Source organism: Cyprinus carpio, chromosome A4, assembly GCF_018340385.1.
Source record: "Cyprinus carpio isolate SPL01 chromosome A4, ASM1834038v1, whole genome shotgun sequence".
NCBI lineage: Eukaryota > Metazoa > Chordata > Actinopteri > Cypriniformes > Cyprinidae > Cyprinus > Cyprinus carpio.
The window spans coordinates 18,303,650-18,326,001 of record NC_056575.1 but is presented as its reverse complement, the minus strand read 5'-3'; the positions used below and the strand labels follow the sequence as shown (position 1 = coordinate 18,326,001).

At 42.2% G+C, this 22,352-nt stretch overlaps 1 protein-coding gene across 1 annotated transcript in view; it reads left to right on the top strand.

Annotated features, from left to right (window-relative positions):
- The first annotated feature begins 7,782 nt into the window (after nt 1–7,782).
- LOC109063633 (stonustoxin subunit alpha-like) overlaps nt 7,783–22,352 on the top strand; it is a 29,579-nt gene continuing 15,009 nt past the window's right edge. The window contains exons 1-3 of the mRNA XM_042746089.1: nt 7,783–7,788; nt 7,887–7,899; nt 8,677–8,890. Of these exons, the coding sequence (XP_042602023.1) occupies nt 7,783–7,788; nt 7,887–7,899; nt 8,677–8,890 (233 nt within the window). The remainder of the gene's footprint in view (nt 7,789–7,886; nt 7,900–8,676; nt 8,891–22,352) is intronic.

The window sequence follows — 22,352 nt, the reverse complement described above, 5'->3', positions numbered from 1 at the left end:
GCTCGATTCATTTAATATTCCTGTTAACTATTATAAACCCAGTGTATATTATGTTTGGCGGGTCGAATTAAGATATTTTCGCTTATTGTGTATTGTATAGCTGGATACTTTGAGTTTCCAAATCTTTGACTTTTAAGTTTCACCAGTAATATTCGTCATAATCTGTGGTGCACTTTTTATTTAGTCACGTTTCCCATACATGTGACTGTTTCATGGCAGCTTATTTCTTTGACAAATGTGGGTAATTAATTTGCACACTTTACAGTTAGTTTCTGTTTTAGTTATTGGAAAGTATATGGATATAATTTCATAGATTTTAAACTTATTTGTTATTTGTTTTTTCAGAACCACAAGCATATATTATAAACCCAAAAACCCTGCAAGATTGTAGTCATGCCTCTACACTGTCCTTAAAATAACCTAATTAAAAGCAATGGTCTGGTTCCTGGTCCCTGAAATTATACAAAGATTACAAAATGTCTTGTTACAAAATATTCTCAAAATAAACACAAATGAATTTCCGCTGTTTACAAATATTCTCTGAGCACATATTAAAAGGCTACAATCAGTTCTTCTTAGTGTAATTATAAACAAATTGCCATCACTGTTGAATAGTTAGTTTTTTTTAAACTCAAACTAATGAATTACAAATATTTATATACACATTCATGCAAACACTGCAAAAAAGATAACAAACTTACAGGCAAAGCCTTTCTGAGGCACAAAACGTAAAGAAAACAGAGAGATGACTTGTTGGCCCACCACACAGAAAGAAAACTAGAATACAGTGGCTATTTCCTGGTTGACCTCTAACCCAAGAGTCACATGACCTAAACCAACCACTAAGAAAATGGTTTACAATAATCAATTTCTTTGTTATAACATTAAACTGCCACAAGATGGTGCTAGTAAATAAAAAACAAATGTATGTCATGACACTCCCCGCCTGGTATTTGTTTAGATACCACCATATAACCTGAGAATGTTCACATAAGATCTCACAAATATCAGTCCTCCGTTGGCATGAGCAGAACTGTTTCCGATATAGGTCTGAGGAATGTCTTGATTGTCCCATTCCTTGCAACTCTTAGTTCAACCGTTCTGACTCTTTTTGTCACTGCCAGGAAAAGTCTTGGTCACAAGAGCCATAGGCCATTCATTGCGCTTACTTGAGCATCCTTAAGAAGGACAACATCGCCCTCTCTTAGATTTCGTCGTTCCTCTTGCCATTTGCTTCGGCTTTGAAGCGTTGAGAGGTATTCACGCCTCCATCTATTCCAGAAAGTATTAGCAAGATGTTGCACCCTTCTCCATTGCTGTCTATGGAGATTGGTTTCCTTGAAATCACCTGGAGGTGGGAGGAGTGTATGACCCTTTTGAGTTAGGAGCATGGCTGGCGTTAACAAGAAAGGTGAATCTGGGTCTGTTGAAATAGGAACAAGGGGTCTTGAATTGACGATTCCTGTAACCTCTGCCATCAAGGTGGACAACACTTCATGTGTCAAGCGGGAAGGACTGATCTGTTGTAGCATGGAATCTAGTATGCGCCTGGAGACTCCTATCATCCGCTCCCAGGCTCCTCCCATGTGGGATGCATGAGGTGGATTGAAGACCCATGAACAACCCTCTCCACTCAGGTACTTCCTCACACTAGGCTCTTGAGGATCATTTACCACAATTTCCAGCTCTTTACAGGCTCCTACAAAATTGGTCCCGCAATCAGACCGAATTTGTTTGACAGGACCTCGTAGAGCAAAAAACCCTTCTCAAGGCGTTTATAAAGGTGGATGAATCCATACTGTCAATCAGCTCAATATGTATGGCACGAATACTCATACAAGTGAAAAGAACAGCCCATCTTTTGCTCTGAGCTTGTCCTCCTCGCGTGCGCCTTGCGACAACTGTCCAAGGTCCAAAAACATCAAGACCGACGTTCGTGAAGGGAGGTTCAGTGCTCAGGCGATCGATGGGCAAGTCCGCCATCTTCTGCTCAGTTACCTTCCCACGAAGCTTGTTGCATACGATGCACTTGTGTACAATGCTGTTGATAAGCTTCCTAACACCAATAATCCAATACCCTGCATTGCGGATAGCTGATTCAGTAAACACACGACCCTGATGCTTGACTCGATCATGGTAATACTCCACAAGTAGCTTCGCAGCATGACTGCGTCCTGGAACAATCAAAGGAAACTTCTCTTGGAGATCCAAAGTTGCATTTTTAAGCCGATCTCCTATCCTGAGAAGACCTCTACTATCTACGTAAGGGTTCAGTTTTTTCAGAGCACTGTGCCTCGGGATGTCATCTTTTTTGGCGATGCAGGTGAGCTCTTCTTGGTAAGCTTCCCTCTGAATACTCTTGATTACAACTTCCTCTGCTTGTAACAACTCTTTCACTGTACGAGGCTTAGCACAGTAGTGCCATGAGCTGCAGGCTCTTTCTCTATCATCAGATGACTTGTAAGTCTGGGCGACATGTATGAGAAAAGCTATGGCTCTGACTAATGACCTCCAAGAAGAGAATCGCTCGAATCGTTGACATTCAAGATGAAAATCATCGGATACAGTAGTAGCAAGAGGACGAACTTCTGTGTCCAACTCTGGCCCGAGGAGGTCAAATTCCCTCTCCTCCAGAGACAGATTCTGATCCATTTGCGACAGGAAGGCAGGTCCTGTAAACCAGGTGGTGGTGCCCAACAGAGCTGCAGGAACGGAGCGGGTGGCATGATCTGCAGGGTTATGCTTAGTAGACACATAGTGCCATTGCATTGGGTTTGACACTCTATGGATACGCTGCACTCTGTTGGCTACGTATACATAGAACCGTCTTGTCTGGTTATAGATGTACCCCAGGACGACTCTACTATCCGTGTAAAACTCCACAGCATCTAAAGTGAAGTCCAGCTCGTTTGTGATTATCTCTGCTATCTCTGCAGCTAAAACCGCAGCTCCTAGTTCCAGCCTGGGAATGGTATGAGCAGCTTGTGGAGCTAATTTGGCCTTCCCCAATATGAACCCAGTGTGGCATGCTCCTTCGCCATTGATGACACGAAGATATGCCACTGCTGCAATCGCTTTGACAGAAGCATCAGAGAAAATGTGGAGTTTCTTCCTCAGAGCTGTAGAGAGAGCAGCAGTATAAACATATGTTCTAGGAATCTCCAGCTGTTTGAGATCTTGTAGGGATCTCCTCCATGCATTCCATGCTTCTTCCTTGTCTTCAGGGAGGGGAGAATCCCAGTCACAAGTCTCACCTGAGAGTTCTCGTATCAGGAATTTCCCTTCAATGATGACAGGGGCAACGAACCCAAGTGGGTCGAAGAGACTGTTGACAGTAGCCAGTATCCCTCTCCGAGTAAAGGGCTTCTTAATGTCGGTTACATGAAAGGTGAATGTGTCCCCCTTCACATCCCAGCTAAGTCTGAGACTACGTTGGATGGGGGTAGGGTCAACTTCCAAGTTGAGATCTTTGAGTCCCTTCGCATGATCTTCGGTCGGAAATGCATTCATTACTTCCTTGCTATTAGAAGCAAACTTGTGCAATTTTAAATTTGAAGTTGCCAGCATTTTCTTTGTTCATGTCAACAGATCGATTGTTCCCGCAGCTGTGGGTGTTGACAAAAGTCCATCATCGACGTAGAATTCTCTCTCTACAAAGTGTCTGGCATCTGAACCATATTCCTCCTCACCATAAGCCGCTGCTCGTCGAAGACCATAAATGGCTACAGCAGGAGATGGACTATTACCGAACACGTGCACCTTCATGCGGTATTCAATAATCCCTTTGCTGGTGTCATTATCCTTGAACCAGAGAAAACGAAGGAAGTCTCTATCTTCCTCTTTCACAATGAAGCTGTGAAACATCTGTTCGATGTCTGCAGTTACAGCTACCAGCTCCCTTCTAAAACATAGTAAGACTCCCAAGAGGCTATTATTTAAGTCAGGACCATAGAGAAGAACATCGTTCAAGGAGATGCCCTGTTTTTGCGCGCTGGGAGTCGAAGACAACTCTGATCTGATCAGGCTTCTGTGGGTGGTACACCCCAAAGGTAGGTAAATACCAACATTCCTGGCCTTCTCGAAGAGGAGGGGCTACTTCGGCATGGTCACGATCAAAGATGTTCTGCATGAAGGTAACAAAATGAGACTTCATCTCAGGCTTCTTTTCCAGTGTGCGCCAAAAGGGAGGTTAGGCGTGTAAATGCCTGTTCTCTATTATTAGGGAGTCGTTGGCGAGGTGTTCTGAATGGGAGTGGTGTGACCCAACTATTGCTCTCGTCCATGAACATCTCTTTATCCATGATGTCCAAAAAACGCCTGTCTTCAATAGACAATCCAACTTTATTATCCTCCTTTGTCCTCTCAAAGATGGTATCTCCTATGGCATAGTCATCAAAGATGAAGGTGCCGTGCGCCAGAGATATCTCAGGCGGAGGCTTGATGTCAAACTTCTCCCTAACACTGAGTTTGTTGGGGCATGGAGGAAGTAGAGAAGGACATCCATTATCAAGTACATGGGTACGGTAAGCACTAAGTGCTGCAGACCTGTGGACAGATCCTAAGCAGACGTCTCCGACTACGACCCATCCTAGGTCTAGTCTTTGTGTGTAGGGTGCGTTATTAGGACCATTACGTTGCTCCCGTACTTTATGAACCTGAAGGATGTCACGACCCAAAAGGAGAAGAATTTGGGCTTCTGGATCCAAAGGAGGAATGCAATTCGCGATGGGCTTTAGGTGAGTGTGCCAACGTGCTGCATCAGGTGTTGGTATCTCGGCCCTGTCGTCTGGCATATTGTTGCATTCGATCAACGTTGGCAATTTCACCTTCATTACTCCATCTAAAGACTCTATAATGAAACCAGTAGCTCTTCTTCCCGCAGTCTCTGTCACACCTGCACAGGTACGTAGAGTATATGTTGAGTTCTCTCCTTTGACATGCAGCAAGTCGAAGAACTTGGTTCTAGCGAGCGATCTATTGCTCTGGTCATCCAGGATCACATAAAGCTTGATTGCTCCTTCTGGGTGGCCTTCTGGGTAAACCTTAGCCAGGCAAATCTTAGAGCATGACCGTGAACATTCACCGTAACCACAGACTTCTGTACACTTGGAAGTTATAGCAGGTTGAGGCGTGTCTTTCTCTCCCTCCCCGCCATGATCAAATAAGTTTGAAGGCGGTGGTCCTGGATGAAGCACTGCGATATGAGCATCACTGCCACACTCCTTACATTTAATAGCTGCCTTACAGTCCCTGGCCAGATGAGTGGTTGTTGCACAGCACCTGTAGCAAACACCTTTCTCCTTTAGAAAAGTCTTGCGCTCATCCAGAGGTTTGATCCTAAAACCTCTGCAACGATTGAGAGGGTGGGGCTTCTTATGAATCGGGCAGACCTTATTCACATCATCCAACTCATAGTTTGAGCTGTGTGTCTGACTCACAGTCACCGCTGACACTTCCGTCTTGTGAGTGTAGACTGAGCTTTTCATTTGTCTCTTGAATTGCTGCTCTGGTTTCAACACACTATGGATTCCTGAAGACAGAGCAAAACTTTGATCGTTGCGTGTTCGAGCCTCTCTGCTGATGAAATCACAGAAGAATGAGAATGGAGGAAAGGCGACTTGATGTGCTGATTTGTACTGAGAACCTTGAGCCATCCACCTCTCCTGAAGACTGTAAGGTAACTTATCTACGATGGGAGCAACACCACGTGCGGTGTCAAGATAAGTAAGTCCGGGTAGGTAGCCTTCATGTTTCGCAGACTCCACTTCCTGTAGAAGATCTCCAAGTTCTCTAAGCTTTTTCGCATCTTTGTTGCTGATTTTTGGAAAGCTATCAATCCTGTCAAAGAGGGATTTCTCAATAATCTCTGGAGAGCCATAGCAATCTTCCAAGCGCTCCCATGCTTTTCCCAAGCCTGCGTTTGGATTACCTGTGTGCACAGCTCTGATCCTTCGCACATGTTGTGAAGACTGTTCTCCCAACCATTTAGACAGAAGGTCTAACTGCTCAGCAGCTGATAGGTGCAAACCTTCAATTGCGTTGATGAAAGAGGACTTCCACGCCCAATAATTCTCGGGACGATCATCAAACTTGAAGAGCCCTGAATTAACAAGCTCTCGGCGTGCTAAGTACCTGGCGACCTCACTCACATTAGTGTCGTTGTTGAACGATGGTTGTGGTGTTGTCTTATATGGAGAAGAAGTGAACGGTGGAATTTGGTATTTTTGACTAGTTGTTTGCACTGACTTCTGAGGATGCGTTATACTCTCAGTATCAGGTTTATTGTTAGAATCTCTGACATCCCAAGATGCTAAGCGATGATGCCTTGGAGGTGTCTCAGGCCTCAACACATGGACAATAGGCTTTAGAGGTAGTTGACATGGCTCATCTCCAGCCGGAGACAATAACCTCAGTTGAGACTGATTCATGACGTAATCACGAGTGCGATCAGAAACTTCTCTCACATTGGAAATCCTTTCTCCAAGTTCACTATCTGCTGCTGCCTCCAAAACCTTCGTCTCCGCAATGGCTGCTGCCACCTCACTTTCATGCTTTATAGCTGCCAGTGACGCTTCCATGCATGCCTCTGTAACTTTCAGTTGAGCTTTCTCAATCAAGATTTCTGATTCTTTTTTAAGGAATTCAGTCCTGGCCCGTGCAGCTTCCAGTTTAGCGCGAGCCTTGGCAGCAGCTGCGCTAGCCGATGAGCTTCTAGATCTATTAGTCGAAGCAGAAGCTATAGATCTTGTTTCAAATGCTTGACTTCGCTCTGTAGCTTCCCCAGCCTCCATAGCTTTCTCAGCCTCCGTAGATTTCTCCGCCATCATGAATTGCTAATACTGTCTAGGAGTACAGGGCGTGATGATGAACGAGGAATGATGGAGTTGAAGCTTGCTTTCCTTGAACTTCAGTACCTACTGAGCGGTTGCCTTTTTACTATTCTGTCCTAGATGCGTGTTCCATCTACGCAACATTGACAGATAGCTAACAGGAGTCAGAAAAGGGCAGACACAGTAGTAAAGTTGAAAGTTTTACTGTTTTGTTCTTTCCTCTTCTTTCTCTTTTTTGTAAAACTGAAATATACAAAGATTACAAATGTCTTGTTACAAAATATTCTCAAAATAAACACAAATGAATTTCCGCTGTTTACAAATATTCTCTGAGCACATATTAAAAGGCTACAATCAGTTCTTCTTAGTGTAATTATAAACAAATTGCCATCACTGTTGAATAGTTCGTTTTTTTTAAACTCAAACTAATGAATTACAAATATTTATATACACATTCATGCCAAACACTGCAAAAAAGATAACAAACTTACAGGCAAAGCCTTTCTGAGGCACAAAACGTAAAGAAAACAGAGAGATGACTTGTTGGCCCACCACACAGAAAGAAAACTAGAATACAGTGGCTATTTCCTGGTTAACCTCTAACCCAAGAGTCACATGACCTAAACCAACCACTAAGAAAATGGTTTACAATAATCAATTTCTTTGTTATAACATTAAACTGCCACAAGATGGTGCTAGTAAATAAAAAACAAATGTATGTCATGACACTAGTGTTAGAGGTAGGGATGCACCCGGTATCGGGCCCGATACTGCGCTCTGTACTCATACTCATACTCGTAAAAATGCCCCGATACCAAAAGCCGATACCACACAGCCTGTGAACAGAAACACTGAAAACAGAACAACTGAGAGTAGAATGGAGTTATTATAGATTAAGCATGTCTATGAAGTACATGCAAATAATGAATATAATGTTAAACATTCAATATACATGCCTGTATAGTGGATGTGCACGAGCTGATAAGCAGACTGCGCTGAGTGGATTGAACGCATGGTGGCACAGATGTGCGAGCTTGTTGATTGAATATCTCACAGACATCACTGGAAGGTTTGTAGTTCGGTCGGATAAAGCAAGCAAGTAAAACAATGCACAAGTTACTAAAGTTATTTGATGGTAAGGGGAGAGATAGAGAGTCCAAGAGTGCACACTTCTGTTGCATGATCTTGATTGCTGTTCACTCCATTAGCGCATGCATTTGGATTAAAACTAAATCGTAAATATAAAACAAGCAAAAAATTATTGGGACATTCACTATAAACAATATTTATTTTAAATGTCAAGCATACACTTTATTTAAAGCAGAAGTGAAACTAGCAGACTGTGTAAAATGCACTAGGCTATAAGTGTCTCTCTCATTCTGCACCAATACAAATGTGGGCGATGCGCATGTTTAGGTTGCTTTAATTATCTTATGCATTTATACGTCTTAGTTTTTTGTTTTTTAGTTCATGGTCAGTTATTGTCTGTGCATGTTTGCCTGCCTGCTGTTTATTTTTTCTTTGTCTTTGGGCCCTATTGGACAATCTTTTTTATTTTTGTTATTTTAAACAAATACAAACTTGCTGCAACTGGATCCACTCTCCCTTTTCTGCCTTGCTGTGACAGGTGTTTTATGAAGAATTGAATTACTGAAACGTATGTTTAAAATCTAATGAAAGCCCTTTAATTTTGTGTTATAGCCTTCCATTCTTTCTTAAAGCTAAAACCATCAGATGTATTCACTGATCATTGAGTTTACTTCAACTGTATCACCACAGTCAAAGCTTTCTGGAAGCCATAAATGCTCCAGATTGTAAACCCTACCAGATAAATAAACACAATAAGTAAACACATTATATTACTGCTTGTTTTGTACTTTACACAGGCTATGTGGATGCAATCTCACTGCTCAGTCCTGTGAAAGATTGTCTTCAACTGTTCAATCATCAAACTCTGTCCTGAGAGAGCTGGACCTGAGTAACAATGACCTGAAGGATTCTGGAGTGAAGCTGCTCTCTGATGGACTGAAGAGTCCAAACTGTCATCTGGAGATTTTGAGGTTTGAGTTTCGAATACTTGATTGATTGATTTTTTTTATTATTTATTTATTATTTTTTTGCATTACATTTATTACTAAAAATCACACTGCTAAGATTTATTTATTTTTATCATACATGGTTGTTGTCCACACTGAAACTATCTACTGTAGCCAAAGCACAATAAACTAATTTAGCCTTTTCCAAGTAACATATTTTTTAAAAAATTAGACCTCTGGAAATCCCTACTTTGTTCTCATGAGACAAAGTCAATAGTTTTAGATCTAACAGGTGCTGCTAGAGGAGGAGTACAGTGAAAGTGCCCGGTTCCCACAGTGGAGTTTGATGGTAGTAACTTATATAGGGATGTATGAGTGATGAAGATGTTTTGTTTTTTATCAATGCTGTCATGAATTCACACAACTTGAAACAGAACGTGCTACCCTCTCCTCATTTCCTTGCATTGGTGGGCATTTTTTAAACATGAAAATGTCAATACACATTCTCCCAAGGTGAAAGGAAAGTACAAAGTGATGTCAAAAGTCTAGATTTGGTAACACTTTATAATGGTATTCATTAATAAATCAATAACAAACATTATATAATGTATAATCATTACTTAATATATATTCACATATCTAGAAATATGAGATAATGTGCTTGTTAATGTTAACTAATGAACTTATTAAACATTACCAAATTATTAACAGATCATTATTTAATTTAAACTGAAATGCTTACTGAAATAATGAATTGGCTGTTGATAGCCCCTTTGATTTAGATTGCCAGTTAGATCTGAAACCCACCACAGGGTGTCCGGTAAGAGACTTGGTTAATAGATGTAGTCAACAGATGTCTTATATCTGGGAATAACCCTTTTATTTGTCACTACCACACTCAGTTACTTGTTGAGTGGATACAGGTGTATGTGTGTGTTTTTTTTCATTGATGCACAACACCCGTGAAAGTAATAAACATATAGTATGCGTAACGGCAGAGGTTTTATGACCGCATCGGCGCTTTGACTAACTCAACTCCCAGTGCCATGGGTGGGATATTCGCCTGTGCAAATTCTGATTGGCTGCTGCGCAGGATGCTGTGCATCTGTCAATCTCAGCAGAAGAAAAGAAGTGATCAGCACTCATATTATTCTAACAAATGAATGGCCTTTTTAACAGCCGCCCCCAGATTCTCTGAAGAGAATATGCACAAATTACAAAAGGCATCTAAATTAAAGATAAAATGTACAGTAGTCTTATGTTACTCAGGAATATTGGGTAATTGTATGAGACGTGCTACTGGACGTATGTATGTCTTTACGCCCACCTTGATATTAGCCACCCTCACTCGGCCATCGGCACCTGGGAAACTTCTGACACTCGCCCAACTGGCCAAAGTGCTCAGGGTAACTGTGGGTCGACTATCATAACTGTGGTGCCAACTTGAATGTCTGATGTGTAATCTTGCCACTTCTGATGAATCTGAAGCCCAGGAAGGTAAAACATCAAGAAGTGCTTCCAGAAGTGGTCTGCAAGGACTTGGCTGTGGCACCACCGCTGCCTGCTTATGAGCTCTGACTCTGGGTATACCACTGGAGGTAGGGAGGAATCTGGCCACCCCATTAACAGGGAGTTTGGAGTGATGGGGTCTGGGTCCGCAATGTCAGAGGAAGTATATCCCAAGGGCTTGGAATTTAGAATTCCCTCAATCTCCACTAGCACAGTTTGTAACACTTCAAAGGTAACTGACTAAGCTCCTATAGTTGCAGTCAGTGCCTGTTTGAGGGAGCGGGTTTCTCATTCCCAGCCACCTCCAAAGTCAAGTCAAGTCAAGTCACCTTTATTTATATGGTGCTTTAAACAAAAAAGATTGTGTCAAAGCAACTGAACAACATTAATTAGGAAAACAGTGTGTCATTAATGTAAAAAATGACAGTAAAAGGCAGTTCATCATTGAATTCAGTGATGTCATCATTCATCTCAGTTCAGTTTAAATAGTATCTGTGCAATCATTTGCAATCAAGTCAACGATATCGCTGTAAATGAAGTGTCCCCAACTAAGCAAGCCAGAGGCGACAGCAGCAAGGAACCAAAACTCCATTGGTGACAGAATGGAGAAAAAACCTTTGGAGAAACCAGGCTCAATTGGGGGGCCAGTTCTCCACTGGCCAGATGAAACCAGCAGTTCAATTCCAGGCTGCAGCAAAGTCAGATTGTGCAGAAAAATCATCTGTTTCCTGTGGTCTTTTCCTGGTGGTCATCTGAGACAAGGTCTTTACAGGGGATCTGGGGCTCAACTAGTTGTCCTGGTCTCCGCTGTCTTTCAGGGCTGTAGAGGTTCTTTCTAGGTGCTGATCCACCATCTGGGCTTGATACGTACTGGATCCGGGTGACTGCAGTGACCATCTAATCTGGGGGCTACGGTGACCTCGGAATAAGAGAGAAACAGACTAATATTAGGGTAGATGCCATTCTTTTAACGATGTAGCAAGTACATTGGATGTTATGGGAAGGGTTCCCGGTTCCGGTTTACCTAATTAATGCAGCCTAAAAATCCTTTAATGGATTTGGATATTAGAAGCGTATTAAGCAAGATTTTAAAATCTATACAATGTTTGATAGGGAGCCAGTGCAGTGTTGACAGAACCGGGCTAATATGGTCATATTTCCTGGTTCTAGTAAGAACTCTAGCTGCTGCAGTTTGGACTAGCTGGAGTTTGTTTATTAAACATGCAGAACAACCACCCAATAAAGGATTACAATAATCTAACCTTGGTCATAAACGCATGGATTAACATTTCTGCATTTGACATTGAGAACATAGGCCGTAATTTAGATATATTGTTGAGATGGAAAAATGCAGTTTTACAAATGCTAGAAACATGGCTTTCTAAGGAAAGATTGCTATCAAATAGCACACCTAGGTTCCTAACTGATGACGAAGAATTGAAAGAGCAGCCATCAAGTCTTAGACAGCGTTCTAGGTTATTACATGCAAAGTTTTTAGGTCCTATAATTAACACCTCTGTTTTTTCAGAATTTAGCAGTAAGAAATTACTCGTCATCCAGTTTTTTTATACGACTATGCATTCCGTTTTTCAAATCGGTATGTTTCGCCGGGCTGCGAAGAAATATATAGCTGAGTATCATCAGCATAACAGAGAAAGCTAACACTGTGTTTCCTGATGATATCTCCCAAGGGTAACATGTAAAGCGTGAAGAGTAACGGCCCTAGTACTGAGCCTTGAGGTACTCCATACTGCACTTTTGATCAATATGATACCTCTTCATTTACTGCTACGAATTTATGGGGGTCATATAAGTACGATTTAAACCATGCTAATGCACTTCCATTAATGCCAACAAAGTTTTCTAGTCTATGCAAAAGAATGTTGTGGTCAATAGTGTCGAAGGCAGCACTAAGATCCAATAGCACTAATAGAGAGATACGACCACGATCAGATGATAAGAGCAGGTCATTTGTAACACTAAGGAGAGCAATCTCATTACTATGATACGGTCTAAATCCTGACTGGAAATCCTCACAGATATAATTTTTCTCTAAGAAGGAATATAATTGTAAGGATACTACCTTTTCTAGTATCTTGGACAGAAAAGGGAGATTCGAGATCGGTCTATAATTAACTAGTTCTTTGGGGTCAAGTTGTGTTTTTTTTTTTTTTTTTTTTTGATGAGAGGCTTAACAGCCAGTTTGAAGGTTTTGGGGACATATCCTAAAGACAATGATGAATTAATAATAGTCAGAAGAGGATCTATGACTTCTGGAAGCACCTCTTTTAGGAGCTTAGAATAGGGTCTAACATACATGTTAAATCATCTAAACCAACAACAAATTTATACAATTCTTCCTCTCCTATAGTAGAGAATGAGTGGAACTGTTCCTCAGGGGATCTATAGTGCACTGTCTGGTGCGATACTGTAGTTGATGGCTGCATGGTTAATTTTATCTCTAATAGTATCGATCTTAGAAGTAAAGTAGTTCATAAAGTCATTACTGCCGTGATGTTGGGAAATGTCAACACTTGTTGATGCTTTATTTTTCATCAATTTAGCCACTGTATTGAATAAATACCTGGGGTTATGTTTGTTTTCTACTAAAAGAGACGAAAAGTAATCAGATCTAGCAGTTTTTAATGCTTTTCTGTAGGATAATGTACTTTCCCGCCAAGCCATACGAAACACCTCTAGTTTTGTTTTCCTCCAGCTGTACTCCATTTTCCGGGCTGCTCTCTTTAGGGTGCGAGTGTGCTCATTATACCATGGTGTCAGACTGTTTTCCTTAACCTTCCTTAAGCGTAAAGGAGCAACTGTATTTAAAATGCTAGAAAAGAGAGTGTCCATAGTTTCTGTTACATCATTAAGTTGTTCTGAGGTTTTGGATATGCTAAGGAATTGGGATACATCAGGAAGATTACTTACAAAGCAGTCTTTTGTGGTAGAAGTGATGGTTCTACCTTACATGTAACAAAATGTATAATTTACAGTTTTAGCTATGTGAAGTTTGCACAAAACTAAATAATGATCTTAGATATCATCACTTGGCTGCATAATTTCAACACCATCAACATCAATTCCATGTGACAGTATTAAATCTAGAGTATGATTTCGACAATGAGTAGGTCCTGAGACGTGTTGTCTAACCCCAATAGAGTTCAGAATGTCTATAAATGCTGATCCCAATGCATCTTTTTCATTATCAACATGGATATTTAAATCACCAACAATTAAAACTTCATCAGCAGCCAGCACTAACTCGGATGTAAAAATCAGCAAACTCTTTAATAAAGTCTGTATGGTGCCCTGGTGGCCTGTATACAGTAGCCAGTACAAACATCACAGGGGATTTATCATTAACATTTGTTTCTCTGGATAATGTTATATGAAGCATTATCCCCCCCCCCCCTTATCTTTTGGATGCAGCTCATGTTTATAACAATAATCTTGGGGGGTAGACTCATTTAAAGTAATGTAATCATCAGGTTTTAGCCAGGTTTCTGTCAAACAGAGCACATCTAGGTTATGATCAGTGATCATATCATTTACAAAAAGTACTTTCGTAGAAAGGGACCTGATATTCAATAAGCCAAGCTTTATCATTTGTTTATCCATATTGCTGATTTTTATTTGTTAAACATCAATTAAATTGTTACTCTTAAATTGGTTTGGACGTTTTTTGTCTCTATAGTGTGATATCTAGGTGAAAGAGTCTCTATGTGCTGAGAATTAACGGACTTCTGTGACGTGAGGCGGCTAGCAGACGGTCGGTTTAGCCAGTCTGTCTGCTTCCTGACCTGGGCCCCAGTTAGTCAAGTACAAACTTTAAGACTATGTGCCATATTTCTAGAGAGAAGAGCGGCACCACCCCAGGAGGGATTAAGACCATCTCTTTTCAACAGGTCAGGTCTGCCCCAAAAGCTCGTCCAATTGTCTATGAAACCCATGTTATTCTGCGGGCACAGACATCCAGCCATTGAGTGATGACAATCTGCTATGCATCTCATCACCACGGTAAGCAGGGAGGGGACCAGAGCATATTACAGTGTCTGACATCATGCAAGTTCACACACCTCTTTAATATTATTTTTAGTGATCTCCGACTGGCGAAGTCGAACATCATTAGTGCCGGCGTGAATAACAATCTTACTGTATTAACGTTTAGCATTAGCCAGCACTTTTAAATTTGCCAAGATGTCAGGTGCTCTGGCTCCCGGTAAACATTGACCTGTGGTGGCTGGTGTCTCTATTTTTACGTTCCGTACAATAGAATCGCCAATAACTTGAGCTCTTTCATTATGTTTCTCAGTGGGTGCTTCACTGAGTGGCGACAACCTGTTTAATGTTTTGATCGGAACAGAAGAGCAGTGTTTAGACCCACGACTATGCCGCCTCACAGTCACCCAGTTGCCCTGCTGCAAAGGCGCCGTTACCGGAACCGAACAATGTACAGCACTCCCTGAGCTAGTCGCATCCACAGCCATATCTAGAGCCCTAACATTCTTACTGTCCTCAATTAAAGTTTGGATGCGTGTCTTTAATTCTAAAATCTTCTCTGTCAGCCTAACTATTTCCCTGCATTTATCACATGTGAATCCCTTGTCCTCAACAGAGAGAGATAAACTATACATGTGGCAAGCGGTGGAAATAACAATAGCAGGAGAAACCATTACTCACCGTGATTGATGAAAGATTCTTACCACAGTTGTTTGATGAACTTGTGAAAAACCGGAGCGAGAGAGTAGCGAGAGAGAGGAGAGGAGAAAAGAAAAAAGAAAAGAAAACCACGATAGGTACAAAATGGAAATGCTAATGACAAGCTAACGAATGCTAACGCGATGCAGGTGCGCTGCACACGTGGATTTAGAATAAAAAAAGTGGATGATCAAATTAACCAGATTAGATTGATAGATAATAACAGAAATATGGTGGGAATTAAGTTATATTTTATCACTTTAAACAACAGAGAGTGATAGTAAGATTCTACAGAAAAACAAAGCTACACGGAGCTACAATCACAAACCCAGCAACAATGCAAGCAGGAAGCAGGAAGCATTTTTTTTAAATGTGAGCCAAAATCATCACAATTAAAAGAACCAAAGACTTAAACTACTTCAGTCGGTGTGCACTGAATTTATTTAATACACAAGTTTCACAATTTAAGTTGAATTACTGAAATAAATGAACTCTTCCACGACATTCTAATTTATTTATCTACCAATGGTCATTTAATGTCTTTTTTATTTTTAAATAATTGTTTGCTTTCCTACATTATAAAACTTTTAGTTTTATACATGGGGGAAACCTATGAAGGATGAACAAATTTCGTCACATTAAAAATAACTTTCAAATTCGGTAATACTTAAAGCTTTGAAGTGCTGGGAAAAGTTGTGTGAAGCACTTAAAAACACTCGAAAACATTAGAACATTTCTGCAACAAGTTTTTCCTGTAGTGTTACTATGTTAAATCAATGGTGAACGGTGGTGAAGATCAGTGTTTATTGAACACTGATATTGTTTATTTTTCCTGGTTTCCACATCAGTGGCGTTTGTTCTGATTATCTGTAGCTTTAACAGAATTCTGCGCCGAATTTGAATGCTTCTCACAAGATTTGACAGAGATGTTGATTCTGTGGCAAATTCGACTGCTTTCTTCACACTGTATCTCCCAGCACTGTGTATTTCAGTGTCACATGATCGAGATCAGCCTGTGGCTCTGGCTCGAGCAGATAAACGGTCTGCACTGCATAGCCCAAACTGAACAAAGTAGCGTGGATTCGTTCCACTTTCGGTTCGTTTATCCAATGTAGCTCTTGTAAATCTGTCATGATGAGAACGCAAAGCTGTTCATTCCATTTTTGGAACGGAGAAATTACCTTTCTTTGACTGAATGCGCATAGCGATGATGTCAAGGGACGCGTCTAAGCCCAAATTCTGCTGAACATTTGCGGCAATTTGCGATCTTTTACGAAAATTGCTGAGTTTGCTTGATTTTGCGCTAAATTTAGCAATCGCAAAATACTGAAGGGTCTGGTTATTCCTTTCAGCACGTCTTCTTCCAGAAACAAAAAGTAGCCAGGATGAACCGTTTGTTTACATGGAAGCAACGTGGGCGTCTAGATGCACGCATATCTCACGTGGATGTTGTTTAGAATCTGAAAAGCGAAAGCTGCTCGTGGGTGTGACCGCATTGGACATAATGAGTTGAGACGGGAAAACTGGACATATAGTTGATTTTAACAGAGAATATTTGTGTTGGATGTTTTACTTCATTTAAAAGTAAACATTTCAAGCTTTCTATGCATGTATTTCTCATGTCTTTGAGGCAAGTATTTATGGAAATTCATGTTGTTTTATTTGCGTGTCTGTGAAGAGAGTTGACACAGCGAGACGGCGGAAAACACACCCTGCTTATTTTCTTTATTTTAAAAAAACACATTGTTTAGTTCTTATGATGACTATACTCAAATAAAAGTAGACCCTTTGCAGTTTCAAACAATACCTTATTCTTATCTGTACAATCACAAATTACGGAGTATTTTTAGTTCTTTTCATGGTCATCAAGAAAATACAAGACAGACTGCACCAGTGCGGGCTTCAACCCCAGGGGTTTAAGGTGTGTGAGGTCAGAAAACCGGCCCGAATTGATTTCTCTTTTGCATCGTCATGCTTTAAAAATGTATTCATGTCTGCTGTTTTCTTGCTCCCAGATATGGACTTTTTTTTATGTTTTATGAGACATGCAGCAATAGCTTATGTCCCGCCAGATAGATCAATAGGCTGTTACAGTTCAAATGTTAGCATCTAATCATCTAACATCTAACCTAGTTTAGTTCTGACTGGATCTCTTCCCAAATCGTCCTCCCTAACATTTTCATCTTGTTTTTATTTGTTGATGATAATGTCAATACAACCCACTACGGTCACAATGAAGCTTGAGTCGCCATTGGCTAGTACATTTTTTATTTTACTCGCCAGACATTTTACATGAAATGCATGAACTGCAACTGAACAAAATAAAAATAATAATAAATTAAAACAAAACATACTTTCTCTGTCTGAATTATTCTTTATGGTTGCATATGGATTTAATCTACCATTTCTAGGCAAATGGCTTTCTCTTGCCACTTGACTTCAGCCACCTCTCCACAGCTGATGATGGATCATACTGCTGAAGCTCTGGGACTTCTGTTGAAACGAGGATCAGGTCTGAAAGGCATGAGGATGTGAGACTGCTGCGGACATCTGATTTTATTCTCTTTTGGGCACTGAAGGCTCTTTCGCAGTTGGCAGAGCTGATTGGCAGAACAAGAAGAATCTGAACAAGATGAAGAATGTTTTGCATCTCATCTCTGTAGGGTTGCTTCAGAATCAATATCTGGTACAGGTCCAGGTACGACTTGCCATGAAGATCATTAGACACTCGTCTTTTCAAGCGTCTCCATTCCCAGGGATTTCTTCAACTTGACATCCAGATTGAACAAGCTTCTCTCTGAACCATTCAGTGAGGATCTTCAGCTCCTTGTTGCCGTACAATAGTTCAAGGTGTTTTCTGTCATCAGGCCACTTGTCATGGTTGAATATTGCAAATGCTGACATCACAGCTTGTGCATTTTGATCTTTGTTAACTCCAAGCAGGTTATCCAATTTAGCATGAAGGTGTTTCTCACAGGCTGAACATGCATGCTTCATCTGTTGTCTAAGATTATCCATCAGGCTCTCTCTTTCCCCTCTCAAGTCAATGCCCTGAAAAGTGGTGATATGAGCACCAGGAGTTTGCTTTTCCAGACACTGGGTGATGAAAGTTTTCAGCATACCATCTGGGAGAGGGTTTGTTTTCATGTAGTCAAGACTGGTCAAACAGCTCTCAACTGCAGCAACAGCACTTGGTAGAATGAGGTCTGCCTTCTGTAGAGTCTGACTTAATGTTGCTATCACCTGCAGCACATGAGCCAGGAAATGACAAAATGCAACAAACTGCAAATACTTCAGGGTATTGAAAACCTTTTTCCCTCTACCAGCAATGTCAACATTGTGACTGGTTTGGCCCAAATCCTCCATATGAATGGCAACAGCTGCATACTGCCCAGCTTGGCTCACAAGATCATCTTTTCCTCTTAGGAAGACCTTCAGTGCCCTGTCTAAATGAGGCACCCAACGTGTTCCTTTCACTGGCTTTGGTTTGTAGAACCTAGATTCAAGTTCTTCACAAACTGTCTTAAGTTCTCTGTGGCTCTTTGGGCTGAAATGGTAGGTTCCCTTTCAAGGGAACGAGACACTGCATCCTCTAGGGGTCGCTATGGGGAACACCTCGTCATGACCCGTGTCTGAAGCATACTTTGAAAAAATACCAACGAGTTGGCCGGCGACAGCCCATGACGTCACTACTGGCACAACTATGGATAAATAGGCACCAGGAGAACACGTCATTCTCTCTCTTTGCGCTTGTCGGCGGCAGACGAGAGTGAACTTCAGGAGGAGGATGTTTTGTACTTTCTGATACTGAAGTTAGTGCTCTGCTGGGTTCTACCCAGGAAGAACAGGAGATGTCTAAGGTTGGCGAAGAAGCTGAGGCTGAGCCTTCTCAATCCTCCTGCCCTGCGTATGTAGTGCTGTTGGAGGTTATGGATCGCGCCAGGGCAAAGTTAGTCTTGCCATGGAAGCGTGCCAGCAAGGTGACGCAGCAGGGTTGGCTCGACGAGCGTTATCTGTCTGATCATAGCCCTCCAGCTCAGGTGAGCCTTCCATTTTTGCCTGATCTCCATGCAGAGGTCGAAAAGGAATGGAAGAGGCCATTTTCTTCTTGCATCCATCAGTTTCAGCATACGAGTTATGCCAACATCGAGGCGATGCGCGAAATCGGTTATGAGAGGATGCCCCCTGTAGAAGAGACGCTGGCTAGCTATCTCTCTGTGGGGGAGACGTCCTCTCTTAAATCTCCCTCCTTGCCATCTAAGCCCCTCCAGGATACATCCCGCTGAAATGGCAAGGCATACGCAGCAGCAGGTCAGCCTGTGGCTTCGTTGCACACGATGGCAGTGCTTCAGGCTTATCAGGCTGATCTGCTGAATGACCTGGATAAAGGCGAGGGCCTTTCAGCTGATCAGGTAGCTGAGCTGTGCCGCAACACAGATCTCTCTCTCCGTGCTACCAAGCAGGCCGCCTCCGCCATGGGAAGGTCTATGGCGGCCATGCTGGTAACAGAGAGAGATCTATTGGTGAACCTGGCAGACATTGGGAAGAAAGAAAGGGGCTTTCTTCTCGATGCTCCGGTTTCGCCTTCCGAACTTTTCGGTACCTCCGTTGAGACGGTAGTCGAGAAGTTCAGGGAGGCTAAGGCGCGCTCATTTGCCTTCAAATCCTTCATTCCTCGAAGGTCCAGGTCCGAGCCCGAACAACATAGGGGTCCTGGCCCATTCGATCTGAGGATCAAAGACGGCCACAGAAGGCTAGTGTCACGACTCGCGCTCCTCCCCCACCTGCGGGTAGGGGTAAGAGGAATCATGGGTCATGAGGAGGGTAGGCAGGACCTAAGAGATGTGATCCAGACGAGGCAGCGTTCTCGTCCGAATCAGAGCGATACTTCGCTATCTACTCGTTCCCTTTGGGGGGTTTTTACTTCTGCTCTTATCCTCCCCTTCCTAATTCCCCTGTAACCACCAGCTCTCCTCCTGACCGAGGTTAGGTGGAAACTTCTTGCATAACAGTCTTCTATGCTGGACCTATGATGTTTTTGGTTGGTTCTATGTTCATAGCAACCACCTTACTGATGGATCTGGACTAAAAGGAGGCGGCCCTTGAGCGGGGCTCCAGCGCAGGAACCAGGGTGGGTGAGTATGAAACCCATTCTATATATACTTATATATGTATTAAATTGCTGGTGGTTATGTGTGTATTAATAACCTCTGTGAGTTTCCTTTGTATTGCTTAGTTATAGTGTTTACTAAACACTCATCAGCATTATGTCCAGCCGGTATGATAGCCCTGATTCCGGCTTCATGTTCTGGTATCAGGCGGCCGAGATCACAGGTTTCTGCGGGAGCCTCCTTGATCATCAGGCCTGGCACGGCACTGCAAGGAATTTCATGGATACTTAGTTGTTGCTGTCGCATCAAGCAGGAAGTGGAGGTGGCAGTTACAGAAGTCTTCTTGTATATGCTGCCTTAAGTGATGCTCCCCTCGCCAGAGGTTTGTAAATTTGAGCTTGCCTCTCCCGTGCGGTTTAGCACCTCTGCGATGCTTAGGAACCTTTAGGTACTCACGCTAAGCTCTGTGTACTTTCTGAAAACCACATGGTGGTTAGTGTGCATGTGAACACTTTGCGCACTTTCTAAAATCCACGTGAGTGGTGAGTGTGCACGCAAGACTCTGCGCACTTTCTGAAATCCTGTACGGTAAGGGTTACGCCCTTAGCTTCATTCCCTTTCTTGAGATGGGTAGACCTCGGTTCCTTGGGCTCCACTCAGCCAGTGTATATTTATTTTTACACTTCAAGAATCTTCCCTCAACATTCTGAAATCCACACTGTGGTAAGTTCGCACGCTAGTGCTCTGTGTTCTTTCTAAAATCCTATATGGTGAGGGCTTCGTGCGGTTGCTTCGTGCCCTTTCTTGAGTTGGTAAAAGTACGGACAGCAGTCTAACGTCCCAGGGGAATCTCCCATGGAAATGGTAGAGTTGGTACTTAGTGTTCGCCATGATTCTGGCCTGCACTCCCCTCAGCATGGCGGCATGGGTATACTGTTCCCCATAGCGACCCCTAGAGGATGCAGTTCGAAGTTCCTTTGAAAGGGAACATCTCAGGTTACGAATGTAACCATGGTTCTCTGAGTAGGGAACGAGACACTGCATCCTCCAGCTCCCTGCCATGCTTCGGACGCAAGCTTCAGATGAAGAAGTGAATGACATGTTCTCCTGGTGCCTATTTATCCATAGTCGCGCCGGTAGTGACGTCACGGGCTGTCGCCGGCCAACTCATTGGTATTTTTTCAATGTATGCTTCAGACACAGGTCACGACAAGGTGTTCCCCATAGCGACCCCTAGAGGACGCAGTGACTAGTTCCCTACTCAGGGAACCATGGTTACATTCGTAACCTGAGACGTTTTCCAAATCAAGTGCAAGGTGTCATTTACATGACTCGCTAAGCTCACCTCTTTCAAGACCCCAAGAAGTGCCAGCTCCAGCCTGTGAGCCATACAGTGAATGTCTATCAGTTTTGCAACAACACCAGCTTTTTGGCCCATGTTAACATTTGCACCATCAGCACAAAATCCAACAAGCTTTTGCTTCCAGTCTTCTAATCCAAATTTTGACATTGAAGATTGAATGCAGTCAGTCACACCATCAGCATGAGCATGTGACAGCTCTGTGACAGAGACGATATGATTTATTGGCAACCCATCATGTAAATACCTGACATAGATAGCTTAATTTTCTGTCACTGAAGAATCTGTTGCACCATCAATCATGACTGATATGTAGTTTGACTTTTTCACTTTATTTGCCATTACATCCTGTATATCTGCTGCAATATTTGAAATTAGTTCAGCGCAGCGGACATCATTATACGTTGGGGAAATGTCCAGGCCATTTTTTTTCTGCAGCATAATTAGTGGCTTCATCAAGGCTAAGCCAGGTTTTTTTACTGCAGTACTTGCATATCATCACATATTCCTCCTCATCATACAAAAGCCATTCAAGATCGGACAGCCACTGAGTCTGGAACTTTCGTTTTTCTAATACACTCTTTGATTTAGCATGCACAATCTTTTCTGTCACATTTGACGTGCTTGCCTGGGGTTCGCTGGCAAATTCACCGTCTAATGTCTGCACAGAACTGGACTCTTTATTCCTCTTTGCGCCTGAAAACTAAAAATTATCCAAGCGTATTCTGCTCAGATTGGAATTTTCGCTTTTTTGCATCCATCTACATCCACAGTAAAGAAAGAACGCGATCTAATGCATCAATTC